Raw genomic sequence first — 18,053 nt, forward strand, 5'->3', positions numbered from 1 at the left:
AGCGCCAGCCTATGAGCTGTGATATAGCCTGGGTTGGACTAAGAAGAAAAGAGGCCATTTTTCTCCTTTTGGAGACGTCTTTTAAGATCTTTGATCTGTGAATGATGGTCTCCGCCCAGGAAGCAGAAAGAGGCAGCCATCAGCAGGTACCATGTTGGTGTACATGTGTGCATGCACGCACACACCCATGCCCCTGTCTCACCCTGTGTGTGAAGACTGGGCTGTCAGAGGAAGGACTGTAAGAAAGCAAGGCTGTGCTCCTCTGGAGCTGTCTGGGCGGTGAACAGGCCTTGTCACCACTGTTATGAAGCAGCTCATCAAGTAAGTACTAATTTCCTCACTGCCAGGTCCAGAGGACAACTCGCCGTGGGGTGGAGATAAGTGTTTGTAGGAGTGAGAAGCTGCTGTGGAAGTGAAAGTCAAACTAAACAGCTCCTCTGCTAGAAAATCGAAGGCTGGGAACATGGTACAAGTTAAGGGGGAAACACTTCCTTTTAAAGTAAAAGAAAAGAAGTATATAGGTGCATGTGTGTGAATACACCCAGCCCAGTAAGTTTGTTAACTGATGTGAACTCTGAGGGAGCGGCTGAGGGATGTGAAGAGACCGGCTGATGAGGAAAGCTGGATGAGAAGAGGGAAGGGTCTTCACAACTGGCCCATGGATTTTCTTGGGGGAAAGGTCAGCTAAGGCACTGTTTCTCAAAGTGTGTTCCTGGACCATCTGCCTCAGACTCACTTGAGGTGCTTGTTAAAGGTATAGATTCCTGGGCTCCATCCCAGGCTGAATCAGACTGTCAAGAAGTAGGACCTGGAACCTCTATTTCAATAAATATCAACCCAAGTAAGTTTGGTGCTTGTTGAAGTCAAAGAACTAACTAATTTCAACTGAGTGAAAATAGGAGTTTTTGCCACAGTCAAAATGGAGATTTGAATCCTGGTTCCTTCTCTTACCCGTGTGACCTCAAACAAGTTACTTAACCACCCAAAGCCTCATTTTCTTCCTCTGTGAAATGAAAGTAATAACAACTGCCTATAGTTTTAAGAGTTGTAAAAATAATTTGTGTAATCCACTTGGCCCAGTGCCTGGCAATAATAAGTACTGAAAAGGTAATAGTTTTCATCATTTTAAGAGGCAGAGAGAGGAGAACCAGTGAGCCAAATTTGATCTCACCAGCTCCAATGCACGTAGCCCAAGGCTTTCTCTCAGGACAGAACTGTGCCTCTGCCTGTGGGTCAAGAATCTCTAAATTTACTCTTTATAAAATATAAAAATAGAGCATATAAATGAGAATAATATTATACTCACACACTCATGGACTTTGATTATAATATATAGAGAGACACGGCATTTCTCTCAATTAATTCTTGGGCCCTAGCACTGTGGGATGGAGATGTTCCCTTCAAGCCCACTTTAGAAGGCAGTGGACTGCCCTGCCTCCTGCACGTGTGGGCTAGGCAGGGGACTGGGACTTGGGTTGACTTGAATTTCAGGACTTGGCCCTCCAACTGGAACCACCCAGCCCTGGACAGACCACAGTGCCCAAAAGCAGCATTGCTCAGAATTCCCTGAAGAGAGCTCTCCCGGGTATGGCCACAGAATGTGTATCTTATTCATGTCTCTGTTATTGATGAGGTACTTCCTCTCTCCCTCTCCTGGCAATACATTGTAGGAGGGAGCACAGTAGAATGGGGTGGATAGAGTTGGTCATCAAAATGGGTCATTTTCCTCCAGCCAGGCTCGCTCTCCTGTCTCAGCTGCGTTCTCCACCTGAATCATGTGTTCTCCTTTCTTAATCATGCCACAGTCCCCCATGCACTTCTGTGGCTCCATCAACAGGGGAGTAACTGCAGGCTCTGTATTTCTGAACCCCCAGCCAAGCTATTATCAGGATGTGCAGGTAGGGGAGGGGAAGCTGCAAGCCCAGCAAATAGCTCCCTATTCATCATCATAAGGCCAGAAGTGGGAGCACACCTCCTCTGCCACATTTTTGGAAGTAAGAGACTGTCTTAACTCTACGTTAACTTTGACTTCATTGTTAACCAGATTAATTTGGGGTCTTAAAATTCCTATCAATTCCCTAGTCATCACTGTTTTAAATTAGAAAGACACATGTTCCTTGGATACTCTGCCAAGCACTGGAGAGCCACAGGTGTCAATCAGATGATACCACTTTCTAGAAATATTGCCAGGAATCTGGTGAGGATTGACAGGGAATGTCACCCCCACTGGTGAGTTTTGGGGAACCCAGGAGCATGGATGTTGTGTCTACAATCTAAGGGCCGCTCCCTTATTCTGCATGTTCTGAAAAGACAGGGATGTTACCACTTTCAGGATAAAAAAAAGGGGATTGAATACAAGGAGAGTGAAAGAAGGATAAATATAAAAGAAAGAAAATGACAAGGAAATAAAGAAGGCAAGACAGAGAAATGATGATGATAATAAAGATAGAACTTGGTAGCCAGTACTACACACTGGGTTCTGTTCTAAGTACTCTGCTTGTGTTAATTCATTTAATCCTTACCACAGCTCTTTGAGCTATGTGCCATTACTATCCCTACCTCACACACAAGGAAGCTGAGGCCCAAAGAGGTTAAGTAACTTGCCTCTAGTCACACACCTAGAAGTTCAGAGCTAGGTAGAGGAAGCTGAGGAAGGAAGAGGCAGAGGGGTTTATGGTGACAACTTATATTCAGGTTTTTTTTTCCCAAAGTGGAGTTCTGTTGCCTAACCTAGTTAGAGAGTCAGTCAAGATATTTATCAAGTACCGAGTGTCAGGCACTGTTCTAGGCACGGAAAGAGAGAAACAAGGCAGAGTACTTGCCCTGAAAAAGCTGAAATTCGAAGAGAGACAGTGATTCAGGGCCTTGGAGACGATGGCTGCAGCACCAGCACCTCCCCAGGCTGCAGGCTGAACACTGGGTCAGCTCTGGTGGCACACTCCTCGGTTGTCATGAATCTGGGTGGGAATCTCCGTTCCAACCAGGGGCCCCAGCAGCTTGCCTTGCCTCTCTCTGTGCCTGCACCCCCCTCCCCCTTCTCCCTTGACTTGACCTTTCTCGTCTTACAGGTCAGCCAGGACGGCAAAGCTCTGCTGGATGTGCTGCAGCGGCCCCTGAGTCCCGGGAACTCCGAGTCCCTCACGGCCACAGCCAACTACTCCAAGGCGGTGCACCAGGTGCTGGATGTGGTGCACGAAGTGCTGCACCACCAGCGGCGGCTCGAGAGCATCTGGCAGCACCGCAAGGTGCGGCTCCACCAGCGCCTGCAGCTCTGCGTCTTCCAGCAGGACGTCCAGCAGGTAGCACCCTGCTCCCCCATCCTGGCATCTGTCACAGGCCAGGCAGGCATGCCTGAGCCCCTCACCGAGTCATCAGGCCTGGGGATGCCTGATTCATGGACAGAAGAGGGCAATCCAGCCCCCAGCAGCCCCCACCCCCTCCTATACCTTCCAGACTTGCTCACTGATGCTTCTCACTTAAGCAGCTTTGCAAACCTGGCCTGGGGTTGGGAAGGGAGGCTCAATCTGAGAAGTAGCAATTCTTTGCCGTCATGACTTTGTTTTATTTGGGGAAAGCTTGGCCATCCCCCAGGCATGAGCTTTCTGGACAGGTCTGGGGAGGGGGGGTATCTGAGCATTGTCAGGGTTGGACCCCCAGCCAGCTCGCTTCTCAACCAGGGATGCAGGTAGCCAGCTGGAGCTGGGGTGTGGTGGGGTACAGAGCCTTCAGGGGATTCTTTGGCAAGCTTGATTTGGAAACCAGATTTAAAAGATGGGCTGTTGATAATTGTGTGTTCTGTAATTAGAGGTTACTTCTGGCTTAATCTGTTTCTTGCATTATTATAATAGTTGTAGCTTTTATTCTTTACCACAAAGAGTAAAGAAATGGTTATTTTCTAACTATAAGAGGATAGCCTTGCCACAAATACCCTTTTGGATGAAATGACCCATTCTTTTCTCCTCATACTTCCTTTCTCTGTATCTTTGGGGACCCCTGGGAGCTTTTCTCTGAGGACTAATAGCTGGAGCAGGGGGTGGGTGGGAACTAGAGATGAGAGTTAAGATTTAGTATCATTTCCCTGCTGGTTCACTCCAAGAGGCAAGGGTAGGAGCACTCATGGTCTCAAACTTTTTCTGTGGCCACCTTATAATTTCAGGATTATACACATAAAATAGCATTTCACTCTCCTTCCACACCTCCTGTGATATTGACCAAGTGTAGTCAAAAAGTATATCGAAATATACATGGAAAATTGAAAGCTAACTGGACGTATCTTTGGAGTGTTGGTTCCCCTTACAGCTGTTGTTAGGGAGATCTTACACTGGGTACCCTGAGAAGGAGATAGGTTTGGAGGGAGGGCAGGGCATCCTATCAGGGGCTGTGACACCCTCTGTGTGTTGGGTTACCACCATGCGGTCAGTCCCAGGAGTAGACAGGCCTCCAGAAGTGCCCCATATTCTTGGGCTGCCCTAACTCCTTTGCAGCCCCTGCCCCCCAGCTAGGGCAGTGAGGAGTCTTCAGAGGTGACACTTTAGTCTCAGGAGAGATGGGAACTGCTGAGGTGCTGGCCCAGGCTCTGAAACCCTTGTGGGGTTTGTTGGGAATGGAGAAGCAAATGCTTTAGTTGTCTGCTCCTGCCATCTGGAATTGTTCAGATCAGTGTATCAACTCTGAGCACAGGAGACCGCAGCTTTGGTCTGTGAATGAGACAGAGTGAGGTGCCAGCCTCCAGAGGCACACAGAGGGGCCGTTACTTTTGGGTGAACTTTGAGTGACTTCTGGAGATTTCTGTACCATGAATTATGCAGCTTCCTTGGTGTGCTCATTGCCTTCCTGCTGTTTTCATGGTTGTTGGATGGGGTAGGATAGATGCTGCAGAGGGGAGGGCTGTGAGGAGGGTGGGGAAAGGCATCCCCATTAGGAGGGCGGCATCTAGACACAGACTCTCTGGAAATAGCGGTTATCAGATTTCTCCGTGGCCACCCTGACATCTACACTACAGCTGGGGGAAGGTATAACAAAGCTACACTGGTGACTGTTCCACATCATGCTCTTAGAAACAGGAGCATTTCTGGAATGCAGACCCTATCAGTTCACCTCTATCAGTGAATCACATTGTTGGCACTCAACAAAAGCAATAAGATTATGAGGTAGAAGTAAAGGGGTTTGGATTTTCCATGAGGACTGAATCCCCCAGGGTGGTTAATTCGATTGTTCTTTTCTGGACATGTGAATGTGACTTCTGAAGACATGATGTCATTCAGCCATTGTCCCACTCACTTGCACCAAATATCTGACACTGGGGCAGATATGCAAAGAAGAATGTGATAAACAAGGGCTACTAATTTGTGATGGGTCTCAGATGCTTCCTGACACCCAGCAACCATCAGCGTCTGATCAGTGTCTGAGCTGGTGCTTCAGAGGTCAGTGGACATGATGAACTCAGTGGTTCCAGTGACAAACTTGAATTTTGGTCTCCCAGCTCCAAGCCATGCAGGAGCCTGTCCTAGTTTTCACAATGAGATTGGGACAAGTAGTTTCCTTTCTCTGTGCTCCCACAATTATATAATTATATTTAATTATATATATATACACATATATATGCACACACATACTTCCCAGGTGGCACTGGTGGTAAAGAACCCACCTGCCACTGCAGGGAAAGTAAAAGACTTGAGTTTGATCCCTGGGTTAGGAAGGTCCTCTGGAGGAGGGGGCATGGCAACCCACTCCAGTATTCTTGCCTGGAGAATACCATGGACAGAGGAACCTGGTGGGCTACATTCCATAGGGTTGCAGAGTGTCAGACATGACTGAAGCAACTTGGCATGCATGCATGCATCCACATACATAAAAAGTAATTTAACACAAAAGTCAAAGTGCTATTGAAGTTTTATATATTTATCATTTTTTTAATTTTGCATTTTTCTATCTCTTCTGTTCCAGTATCTCCTTGAGAGCAGAAGGCATGACTGCTGCTTCTCTGTGCCCCTTACAACTCTTAGCTGTCTGGCATAAAGCTGGAGTTCTTTTTATATTTGCTGACTTGAGGTGAAATTATCACTGGAGGACCCCAGTTTCTGCTTCTATGACTTGAACACCATCTAACCCTCCTTCCCAGCCCATTCAGTAGTTGCCAGTGAGCAGCTGGGGTCTGCATGCAGGAATTGTGAAAGTCTGAAGGGTCCCAGGTATTTACTTACAGCCCCAGGCAGAGGACTCAGGACATAACATTAGTGCTACAAAGCATCTTGGTGCCCATCAGCTATTCAGCAAGTGTGGGCCTGGGCAGGGAGCCCAGCACTGCACTAGGTTCTGGCAAGATGTCTGCTTAGATAGAAAGGCAACAAAAAATACACACTTGAAAATAGAAAGTTCCATGCTACCTGAGCATGCGAGGCAGGTGCATAGCAATCAAGTATTAATGGGAGAGGCCGAGGTGCAAGAAGTCAGAGTTGGTGTCTTGAAAGAGGAGAGAATTGCTTAACCATATAGTCTGGATCCAAGACTCCTGAGCACATGTGGGGTTGAAAGAAGTTTACTCTACAGCCTAAGTGGGAAGCTTGTGAGTGAGCATCAATGGCTGGGGCAATATAGCACTGTGGATAAAAAGCATGGGCTCTGGAGCCAGACAGCCTGAGTGTAAATCCTGCTCTGACAAGTCTTGGCCATGGGACCTTGGGCAAGTGACTTCACTCCTGGTGCTTCAGGTTCCTCACCCCTAAAATAGGAAATATCACATACCTATCTTTTTGGACTGAATGAGATACGAGCACAGTGCCTGTCTAGCATGTAGTAGATCCTCCAGCAGGATTGCCTGGGTTTAGTCATGTCTTCTCTGAGTAGTACTTGGGTGTCCCCTGATGCTTGCACTGTTGGGAACTCCCAGCCTGATTCCTTTGTTTCTACAATAGCTACTGCTTCGTGAATATGTTGAGTTTCATTTCATTCAGTGATAAAAATCTCAGAACTGCTAGGGACTGGAAGAGCACCCAGTCGGAAATTGATTCCCAGAGATGTAAAGCAACTTGGTCATAACCACACAGCTAGTTAATGGTAGTTCCAGGACCAGAACCTAAGTCTTCTGGCTCCCAGTCCAGGTATCCTACAGAAGTCACATGAGAAAGGAGCCTGGAAGACAGAAAAGGAGAACAGAAGACAGACAGGAGTGATACATACAACCTAACAGAGAGAGAGGAAAGAGAGAGAGAGAGACACACATACACACACACACACACACACTCACTCACTCACTCACTCTTCTGGGGGATGGTCTTTCCCAAGCAGGATTACCTTGTCCAAAGCGTGGGGTAAAGCAGAGAGGTTGAAATCAAGATAGACACCAGTGAAAACAAGATTTCATTTAAACATTATGTAGCCAGAATTGGCCTGACACATTATCTCTGTGCTAGCTCTTCTTTGGGTCCCAATAGGAGGTGTCCTTTTACCATTCTCTTCCCCTCTGGGCTTGGAGGCAGTGAAAATTAGTCTCTGAGGATCAGACTGGAACTTGGGTTCATTAAGATGCAGAAGTGCATGGACAGGGCACAGCTGCCCTAGTATTGCTAGTGGAATGATTTTCAGTGCTATTGGTTTTCCAGTGTAGAGTAGAACAGTACTAAAAGCGAAAGTGTCGGTCCTCAGTTGTGTCCAACTCTGCAACCCCATGGACTGTAGCCTGCCAGGCTCCTCTGTCCATGGGATTTCCCAGGCAAGAATACTGGAGTGAGTTGCCATGCCCTACTAAGCAGTAGCCGAAAGAGCATTTCACAATATCAGCCAACTTAGCTTTCCACCATGGGCTCCTTCTGAGCCCAGATAGACCTAACTTTGTTGAGAAGAACAAGGAGTAGCTAGTCTTGATCTTTCTGATAGATGCAAATTCCATTCTGTTTTTTCATAGCCAGAGCAACTGTCATGAGTATCTCTGTAAGCTGTCTTATTCTACCTCCTTTTCTTCTTCTCCTTGCCTGTGGTGCAAGAATAAATTGGTAAAGTATTTTGAAACACCTGTGTGCAAGGCCCTGCGCTAGGAGCTGGGGGTCCCTGGCCTGAGAGAAGACATATGTACCTGAGAATGTGTCAATGGCATGTGTCTATCTGGGTTTAGGGCCAGAGAAGCAAGACAACAATGGGCTGGTGGAGTCAGAGCAGAAAAATTTCCCATGGTTGGAATGTCATTTGCACTGGTCCTTGGAGCTCAGGCAGAGGATCTGGGGATGGTATTCCTGGGGATAGCCAGGAAGCGGAGAGCTAAGAGTTATAGCCAGTGGACAGGGAAGAGGAAATCTAGCTGGGTGCCTGCTCTTGGCAGTGATAGCAGGAGGTCAGGCTGGAAGGGTTAGGAGTGGTCTGGGGGGGACATGACCTGTCTGAGGTTCCAGTGCCCTCCCCTAAGAACAATGTGTTTTGCTTTTAAGTGGTCCAAAAGTGAGCTTAGGGAGGGGCAGTGATGACAGAATTTTCTGGCTCAGTGACTCCATTCTGAATGAATGCATTAATATTAAAATCCATAGTTCTGTACTACAAAGGAATCTCACCTGTTTCTCTCAGTTTTTACTGAAGCTTCATATGGAAAGCTATAGCTTTTACTGTGTCAGTTCTTGCCTGCCAAACAGTGTGTAAAAAGGATTTGATGGTAATTTTTTCAAACTCCAGATAGTCGATCTTTTACTAGCTGTAGTGACTAAAGCCCCTTAATCATACTAAACCAGTTTGGCATTGTATAATCCAATTAACAGCTTTGCATAATAAAAGGTGAGCACTTTAGGTCACAAATTGCATGCTTAGGGAAAAATGACTGGAATGATGATGGGTCTAGAAATGAACTCTTCTTATAAAAAGGAAGGATTAAAGCATCTGAGAAGGAAAATGCTTACCCATGGCATACATAGTCCCAGGTAGATGGGGAAACACACACAGCAGGAATCATTCTCAAAAATCTGAAATGCCAACTGGTGGTAGTTGGTGGGTATGTCAGGGAGGAGATTCCAGCCCTGAGATTTTTTTTTCCTGAGATTAAATGTGTCTATAAACGTTTTATTATTCATAGCTCATGATTCATCTTTATGAGCAATTGCATATCTAATCACTTCCCTTATCTTATTTAATCTTCCAACACTATAAAGCAGGTAATAGTTTGGTCTTCATCTTACTGATAAGGAAATTGAGGCTTAGAAAGGTTAAGTAAACTTGTACAAAGTCACATAGCTAGTGGCAGAGGAAGGATTTAAACCCACTTTCACCAAATTTCTAAGTTCATGCTCTTAACCTCTCTGCTGTGCCCTGGGCACTATGCTAGATGATGGGAATGCAGAGAGACACAGCCCCTGCCCTTGAGGGGTTTATAAGTTAGTGCTGGAATGTCATTGCTCAAAGGGCCCAGATAGATTATTTGGTCCCAAAGGATGAGACTTGCCCAAGGTTGCATAACTGCTGACAGATGAGATTCATTCCCAAATTGCCTGTCCAGTAAGACTCACACAGGCAATCACACTCACACTCAAACGCTCTTTCCCACCTGCTCCATTATTATAAAATGGCCTGCTATGGTTATTTATCTCTAACACAATGCCCCTAAAACAAGCCCTACCCATTCTCACTTATTTTTCACAACCGTAATTACATTACCTCACCATTGTTGGTGGTTTTCTTTGTTGGTGGTTTTGAGTATCTTGAATAATTTCCATTTGCCCATGGTAGTATTTAGCAGTATTAAAACTCTCAATTAAATTTTGATGGTGATAATCCAGTCATTCAAATATGTTCAAGTAGACAACAGATGATTCTTTGGGCAGGGTGGGTGTCCAGAAAGTGAGCAGGTTTGGGCTTGGCTGAACTGGGGGTAGAGAGGGGAGAAACAGAGGGCTCCACCAGTCAGCGTTGCTTTCTGATTGGAGTGGGGATGAGGAAGCTTTCTCATCTGACTCTTTGGTGTCACTGATCTTAGAGGGACACTATCCCTCTCCCTGTGGGAGGAGGCTGGTACCAAAGGATATGTTCAGTCTTCTCCATGTACTCTCCAGCTAGAATTAGCAGGGCTGGGGAATGGGCCTTGGAGGCCTGCCTCTGATGTGCTCAGACCCCCCTGCCTGGAATTTCATGGACCCTTAGTACCCCTTACACTCTACACCTCTCCCGCCTTCCTCTCTGCCCTGCTTTCCACCTTCTGTTCCCTTCCCTGTCATGGTCTTCTCCTTTGGTGCTTACTCTGATTTTCTGTTCTGACTGAACAGTGGTCATTCTGTGATGAACACCTTCCAAGGAAGGGTTTGGGTCCCTCCCTCTAGCAGGCGTGGGAAGCTGGTGGGTCCTGAGAAGCAGTGAGAAGAAGTCCCTCCCCAAAAGTTACTGAGCCTCGGGGCTTTCTTGAGCTACTGTAATTTTAAACACCTTTAATGTCCTCAGTTCCCCTTTTATTGTTAACAAGTGACTAAACAACATTCAAAAAAACCAAGATCATGACATCTAGTTCTATCACTTCATGACAAATATGTGGGGAAAAGGTGGAAACAGTGGCAGATTTTATTTTCCTGGGCTCCAAAATCACTGTGGATGGGCAGTAACTGCAGCCATGAAATTAAGACGCTTGCTCCTTGGAAGAAAAGCTATGACAAACCTAGATAGCTTATTAAAAAACAGAGATATCACTTTACCGACAAAGGTCCATATAGTCAATGCTACGGTTTTTCCAGTAGTCATGTACAGGTGTGAGAGTTGGACCATAAAGAAAGCTCTGTGTGTGTGTGTGTGTTAGTCACTCAGTCGTGTCCGACTCTCTGTGACTGCAGCCTGCCAGGCTTCTCTGTCTGTGGAATTCTCCAGGTAAGAATACTGGAGTGGATTGCCATTTCCTTCTCCAAGAGAAGGCTGAGTGCTGAAGAATTGATGCTTTTGAATTGTGGTACTGGAGAAGACTCTTCAGAGTCCCCTGGACAGCAAGGAGATCAAACCAGACAATCCTAAAGGGAATCAATCCTAAATATTCATTGGGAGGACTGATGCTGAAGCTGAAGCTCCAGTATTTTGGCCATCTGATGTGCACAGATGACTCATTGGAAAAGTCCCTGATGCTGGGAACGATTGAGAGCAGAAGGAGAAGGGGGTGACAGAGGATGAGATGGCTGGATGGCATCACCGACTCAGCATGAATTTGAGCAAATTCTGGGAAATATCAAAGGAAGGGAAGCCTGGCATGCTGCAGTTCATGGGGTTGCAAAGTGTCAGACAGGACTTAGTAACTGAACAACAAGGCAGCCACCATCCAAGGACATTTCTGATAAACATGTACTCAGCGTGTCCTTGACCTCAACGTGCTGTGTCTGGAGCTTTGAATACCAGGCTAAAGGATAAAAGATTCCACTGTAACCAGTGGAGAGCTAGAAAAGATTCTGACCAGAGAAAACATGTTATCAGAGTGAAGGGTAGAGGTAATTTTGTGCCAGCAGAGGACTGAGTCGGGGTGGGAAGATGGTGGGATCACAGTCATTGACCTAAGTGATGGGAACAAGGGTGGATATGAGAGTATTTATGAAAAAGCATCACTGAAAATTGCTGTCCATTTTGTTATAGAAAGCAAAGGAAGTGTCAGGTATGAATATGGAACTGTATTTTTCCAAGTGTGGTTCTTGGACAAGTTAAAGAACCCAGCTCAGGTCCACTTGTCCAACGTGGAGCAAAGCCAATGAAATGACACTGCCTAGAGAAGGAAAGAAAGTACAGTGTTTACTGCAGGGTGACCAGCAAGGACAACAGGAAGCTGGTGCTCAAAAGACCTGAGCTCCTTAAATAGTTTTCAGGGAAGGGTTTTTAAAGGCAACATTGGGAGTACACACACAGGGTATGTGATCAGTTCATGGACATTCTTCTGATTGTTTGGTGGTGAGGTAACAGGGTGATGTTTCGAGAATCTTAATTATCAACCTTCTATTTCCATCCAGTCTGGGATCTACTGCTTGTGGTCAGCATGTAATCACCACCCTCCACTGGATGGGGGGTGGGGGTCTTAGTTTCTGCAGAACAACTCAAAGATATGCACCAGATTGTTACCGGTATCCCTTCAGGAGGAACAGGAGTCCTGTGTTCTAACCATTAACTACATGAGCCTCCTCTTTGAAACTTGAGGAAGGCCAAACAAGAACTGGGGACATGGAGAGGCTTTTTGTACCTGAAAGGGCCTCGAAGATCCTACTTGTTTCAGTTCGCCCTTTTCTTTGATGTTCCTCAATCCTAAGAGGAACAGGGGTGGGATAATAAAAGGAATACAGTTTTGGATAGAGAAGTTAAAAACTCGGTTTAGGAGGGGACTTGCCAGGGTTTCAGATCTCTGGCATTAAGATCATCTGGGCAGAGTTGGGGCTTGTTAAAAACAGATTATCTGGTCCTCTTCCACACTATTTAGCTCAGAATCTGTGGATAACATGGTGCCTGTGTTTTAGAAAGAACCCCAGGTGATTCTGAAGCATTCTAAAGTTTGAGAGCCTCTGGCTTGAGAGATTCAGTCCTTAGTGATGAAAAGTGTGGTGATACCATAAACAGGAATCAAGGCACCGTGGTGAGGAGATGCTCTCAGGGAGCTGCCAAGGACAAAGACGAGTTCCAGTCACCCCAGCCTGTTGGGCTGGCCAGAGTGGAGGGGCAGGGGCGGAAGACTGCTGGTCTCCTAGCTGGCCTCCACCTGGCATCACATGTGTCAGGGGACAGGACCATGGTTCTCAGGGGAAGATAATCTGGTCACCTGCTAAGTTTCAGCTGAGTCCTCTTGGAAAAATGACAGCTTTCCCTGCCATAGCAAGACATTTATTTTGACCATACTTGTTCCAAAGATGAGACAGAAAATGAATTGCTGATAACTGATAATTGCTGATAATTGGGCATTTCAAGTGTTGCCCACATGCTCTCCAGTCACAGCCAATGGGGAGCAGGGTGGTGTTGGCAAAGGATGAGCCATTCCCCTTTAGAACTAACATGCAGTGTGCTGTGTAAGGAAGCAGAAATAATGATTTGATGGGCTGTCCTGGGTACTCTCACACATCATGTGTACTGGAGCCTTTAACAGGACAAAATGTATTGTTGACACGTGATGACGTGTCAGCTCTCCTTCCTGAGCTCAGAATAATGGCTTCTACAGAGTTGAGGGCTGGGGCTGGGAGGTAGGAGCTGAGTGGGGCAGTTCTTCACTTTATGGAAAACATCTTGCCTATTTTATCAGGGATCAGATTATTACACAAAATTAATAACATATTTCAAATAAGATGATTGATCAGAGAGAGCCAGGGAGGGAATCAGAGAGTTGGAATTGTGATTTCACAGCTGTTTGCTAAACATCTTCATTTCCTTTCGTGGTTTTGCCCTTCATCACACAGAAAGTTCTCACATCAGATTGGTTAATTCACTAATTTATTGAGCTGATGTTATTTGAGGACTTAGCGGTAAACCAAACAAAGCTCCTGCCCATGTGGGGCTTATATTTAGGAAGTAGAGAAAAACACTACTGCAAACAAACAAATATGTCATAGGTGCTATGTGATAGCCAGTGAGCTAAATGAATAAGCCATGGAATGTGTTTAAGAAAAGGTTCCAAGCATCCTAGGGAGGTGGGAGGGGGGTTCAGGATTGGGAACTCATGTACACCTGTGGCGGATTCATGTTGATGTTTGGCAAAACCAATACAGTATTGTAAAGTAAAATAAAGTAAAATAAATAAATAAAACAGCAAAAAAAAAAAAAAAAGAAAAGGTTCCAAGTATGTGAAATGGAACCTACACAGTCCTTGGGGCCAGAATGAGCTAGATGCATTCATGAAAACAGGAGAATGGTCAGAGTACCATGGTGAATCAGGGGAGAAGGGAGAAGAACCTAGGTTCCTCTGTAAGTTATGATGCCCTTAATTTATTATGGTGCACATTTTAATGATGCTTTAGATACCTAAACCACTCACAGGTAAACAGAGCTTAGACACCAACTTGAAACTTTGTTCAAAGGTAGTTGCCTTAAAATGCAGGGTCCTCCTGCATTTTAAGTTGGAGTTCTTCTCCAGTGTTAAGTGAAAGTGAAGTCGCTCAGTTGTGTCTGACTCTTTGTGACTGCATGGACTGTAGCCTGCTAGGCTCCTCCATCCATGGGATTTTCCAGGCAACGATACTGGAGTGGGTTGCTATATTCTTCTCCAACATTAAGATTCTGTCATATTAGAAGAATCAAAAAAATCAAAGTCCCAGGACAGGAAGCAGCTACACCTTTGATTTTCTCCCATTAATTTGGTTGCATTCATGCCCACTGTTCAGAAAATATAATACTTCTCTTCAAAAGGACTTTTCTGTTCTCCTTAGCAGCTAGAAATAACTGTCTCCTCCCCTGAAAAACAGAGTCTTGATTGTATACTAGTTGGAATAAACACAATTAGATGAGGAAGAAAGGGGGTGATTAGGGAATTATACATAATGGCAGTTAGATTGGCTCCTAAATCCAGTTCAGGATGTGAGTGTCTCCCTTGGAAAAGGCTGTTCTGGGAAAGGACTAATTCTGGTGGAAAAGTTGGGGAAAGTTGGGGCATGAGAAAGGAAGAACTTTACAAGTGGTTTGCAAGATTACCTGCCTGCTGTTGTGGTGAGGAGTCCTGAGCTGACCAGGACTACTGTCCCCAGTGACAGGCAAAGGACAGGCCTCCGGCTGAATGGGTTGGCACAGCTTTCCCCGAGACAGTAGGCTGCCATGCTTGCACTTGACAGTTCATGTCTATAAGTATTCATTGAGTATCTCCTGCGTGTGCAAGGCTGATGGGGATACTGCGGGCAAGCAAGTGATGAAAGGGTAGCATACAATGGTGAAAACTTCGTACTTCTTCAGGAACCACCTGCAGAGTGAGACAGTGCAGAGGGAGGATACACACAAAGGGAGAACTTTGAATGCAGGCTGTGAGAGGTATTGAAAGGGAGGGTCCTAGCTAAGGAGTATGGAGCTAGAGGCATTCAGAGCCATATGTTGAGAGGATGAGTCTGAGTTGACTTCAGCATGTCTTAACAAACCCCTCTGCCAAGTACCATGCTATGTCCAGGAATCACAGAGAGGTCAGAGTCTAGTGGAAGAGACCAGCCTGTGGGCAATAATTGTAGTCTGAACAGAGCAGAGAAGAGTGATACCACCCCCAGCCTGAGTGGGATGTTAGAAAAGACTTTCCAAAACTAGAGATTTTGAGATGGTGCTTAAAGGATAAAAACAAAGGAGCCTGGGAAGTAGATGTAGGGAGAAAAAGAGACATTTCATGTGAAGTGAAAAATAGCAAGAACAAAACTCAGAAGGTAATAAGCAGTTTTGGGGATATTGAGAGGTGGGACAGGAATTCGTTGGAGGTGGGGTTTGGGGTGGGTGGGGCTGGTCACAGAGGACTTCACATGTCATGTTAACGCTTCCCTCATAGCTCAGTTGGTAAATTATCTGCCTGCGACGCAGGAGACCTGGGTTCGACTCCTCGGTGGGAAAGATCCCCTGGAGAAGGAAATGGCAACCCACTCCAGTATTCTTGCCTGGAGAATCCAATGGACAAAGGAGCCTGGTGGGCTACAGTCCATGGGGTCGCAAGAGTTGGACGCTACTTAGCAACTACACCACCACTACCAAAAATTATACCCCAGTGAAATGCCTTCAGGAATGCAAGGGTTAATTCAACATAAGCCTAAATTTATAATTCTTCAGATGGATTTCATATCCCTAATTTTTTTTATCATTGGGATCCAGCTATATTAATAATTTATAGTTTATTTTTAAACCTTTGTATATAAAATTACTCCTTTGAAATTAAAGGCACATCTTGCCAGAATCAGACTGAGAACTATCATTGGGTGCTACTTCCCACTCAAATTCATTCACACACCTGTCATTTATCAAAACCAGAATGTGAGTATGAAAACTGAAAGAAAGCATGAAAAAATCTGTCATCTGCTATCCCTTGTGACTCACTTGCTTCTGCACCAGTGACAAGTTCCTCTTCCACCCAGTTTTTCAAGCCTTTCTCCTGGAGGGATTAACCTTCCACCTGCTTCTTCATCACCCCCATGCCCAGTCACCAAATCCTAGCCATTCTGTCCCCTAAATAATACTCAAACCTGCCTCCTCACAGACACTGCCATTGGCCTCATCTGAGCTATTGCCTCTTGTCAGGATTTCTGTAGGAACTTCCTATTTTCCTACCCATGTTCCTGCCTTCATCCAATCGATTCTCCACAAAGCAGTGAGAGCAATAATTTTTCAATCAGATCTGATGGTGTCTTCCTCCTCCTTTAGCCCTTCAGTGGCTCTTAGGCCAAACACTGGAATGAAGCTCAGCCCACCAAGGCTTAGCTCTATCTGGTACCTGCCTTCTCTGGGCGCATTTCCTACTAAAGCCTACTTCAGCCATGCTGATCTTTGCAGCTGCTAACTTGGTTAAGTCCTACTGTCTCTCGGGTCTCAGCTAAACCTCATTTCTTCAGAGTGAGCTTCCCTGACTGTTGGCACTTTTCACCCTTGCAATTAATGACGAATTGTGTGGTTTCATATCTAGTGCTCATTACCCACCTAGACTGAGTTCCGAGAGTCAGGGCCAGCCCTGCCTTGTTTAATCCTGCACCTTGGGCCATCCTCTGGCCTGACACTAGGCCGCCATGAGACTAACAGTATATATTTATTAGAGTATGTGAATAGCCATATCCCACACATGCTTCTCTGTATCCAGAGGACCCTTCCTTCAGACAAAAAATAAAAGGAAAACCTCCTATTGTTGGAAACACTTAGATACCAATTCAAAACCATCAATAGTATCATTACCTATCATCCTGTACTATCCTAACTTTAACTGATAATTGACTGTTTTAAGTAGGATCTTGTAGATGAGAGAAATTAAATAAAGGGGCACAAATAAGGGGTACCTTGATGGGTGCTTACACTTTGATAGGGTCCAGGGTGAGGCTAGAAACTCAATTTATTCTTCAGCCAGTGATGTTCAGGTTCTGGGTCTCACTAGACTTCCGATGCTGCACATTAATTTACAGTGTGTCACTAATTGCCAGGCACTGCTGGTGTCTGCTCACAAGCACATTTCTCTGCTATGCAGTACATGTTAGAACCCTGTATCACCAGGGTTGGGGACCATGAAATCAAAGGTCAAGAGAGCTTATGAACTGTCTGAAACAAAATCGTCAGAAATTATCGTTTTGAACAATTCATTGATTACATTTATCTGTCCTCAGGTACTTTTTCAGTCTCTATGTATTACTAAAGTAATTTTATTCCCTTCCTAAAGCTTTTGCTCTTATATTTGTTAAACTGATTTCCCTGCAGTCCCTGAAGCCTCAGTGAAGTTACACTGTTTTCCCCACAGCTCCAGTTCTAATGAAAGAAGTTAGACTAAATGGAAACAATGTAACATCACAGAGCAAAGTTATGTTTAAACTAAGTAAAAGCCCCTTAAATATGAAATAGACTTTAAGTGGTTAAATTTGAGCTAATTAAGTAAACTAGGTGTCACTAAGGGAAAATGAATTGACATTTTAAAGAAAGCAAAATAACTGAAACAGGAAACAAACTGCTTTTAAAAGAAAATGTTTAAAAGTTGTGAAAACGCCCTCAGGGAGTATAAAAGCTAACTGTTTGTGAACTAGTACATCTGAAACATTTCTCTCTAACCAGTTTGCTTTAGAATATTATTTAGAATATTTATTGAAAATGAAATAGATTGAAATTTTAGAGATTGAAAATGAAAAGGAACAAAATAAGATTCATGAAAAAACTGCCAGAGAAGTAGATCACACTTAACTACTCAAAAAAAAATTTTTTAATTATGATCTGAAAAATACATCATAAATTCCAAGCACTCGTGAAAAGCTATAAGACAGCTCTTTTGTATATAAAAATTATCTCCAAGCTTCAGTTCATTCTCAAAAAGGGATTAATGAAAGTTTAAATATGCATAAAAATTATAAAGTTGCACCATCCATGGTGCCCAATATATGGGAAAATTTGTGACTAGAAATGTTTCTCTTTGGCTTTGCATGCTAATACCCATCATTCCTTTTACT

At 44.8% G+C, this 18,053-nt stretch overlaps 1 protein-coding gene across 10 annotated transcripts in view; it reads left to right on the top strand.

The window, feature by feature from the left end:
* The window catches only part of KALRN (kalirin RhoGEF kinase), a 695,559-nt gene that overhangs the window by 307,423 nt on the left and 370,083 nt on the right, over positions 1-18,053 (top strand). For all 10 annotated transcript variants that reach the window (XM_069555992.1, XM_069555980.1, XM_069556000.1 and 7 more), the window contains exon 9: positions 3,069-3,299. In XM_069555992.1, coding sequence (XP_069412093.1) covers positions 3,069-3,299 — 231 coding nt within the window. The remainder of the gene's footprint in view (positions 1-3,068; positions 3,300-18,053) is intronic.

This window comes from Ovis canadensis, chromosome 1 (assembly GCF_042477335.2).
Source record: "Ovis canadensis isolate MfBH-ARS-UI-01 breed Bighorn chromosome 1, ARS-UI_OviCan_v2, whole genome shotgun sequence".
NCBI lineage: Eukaryota > Metazoa > Chordata > Mammalia > Artiodactyla > Bovidae > Ovis > Ovis canadensis.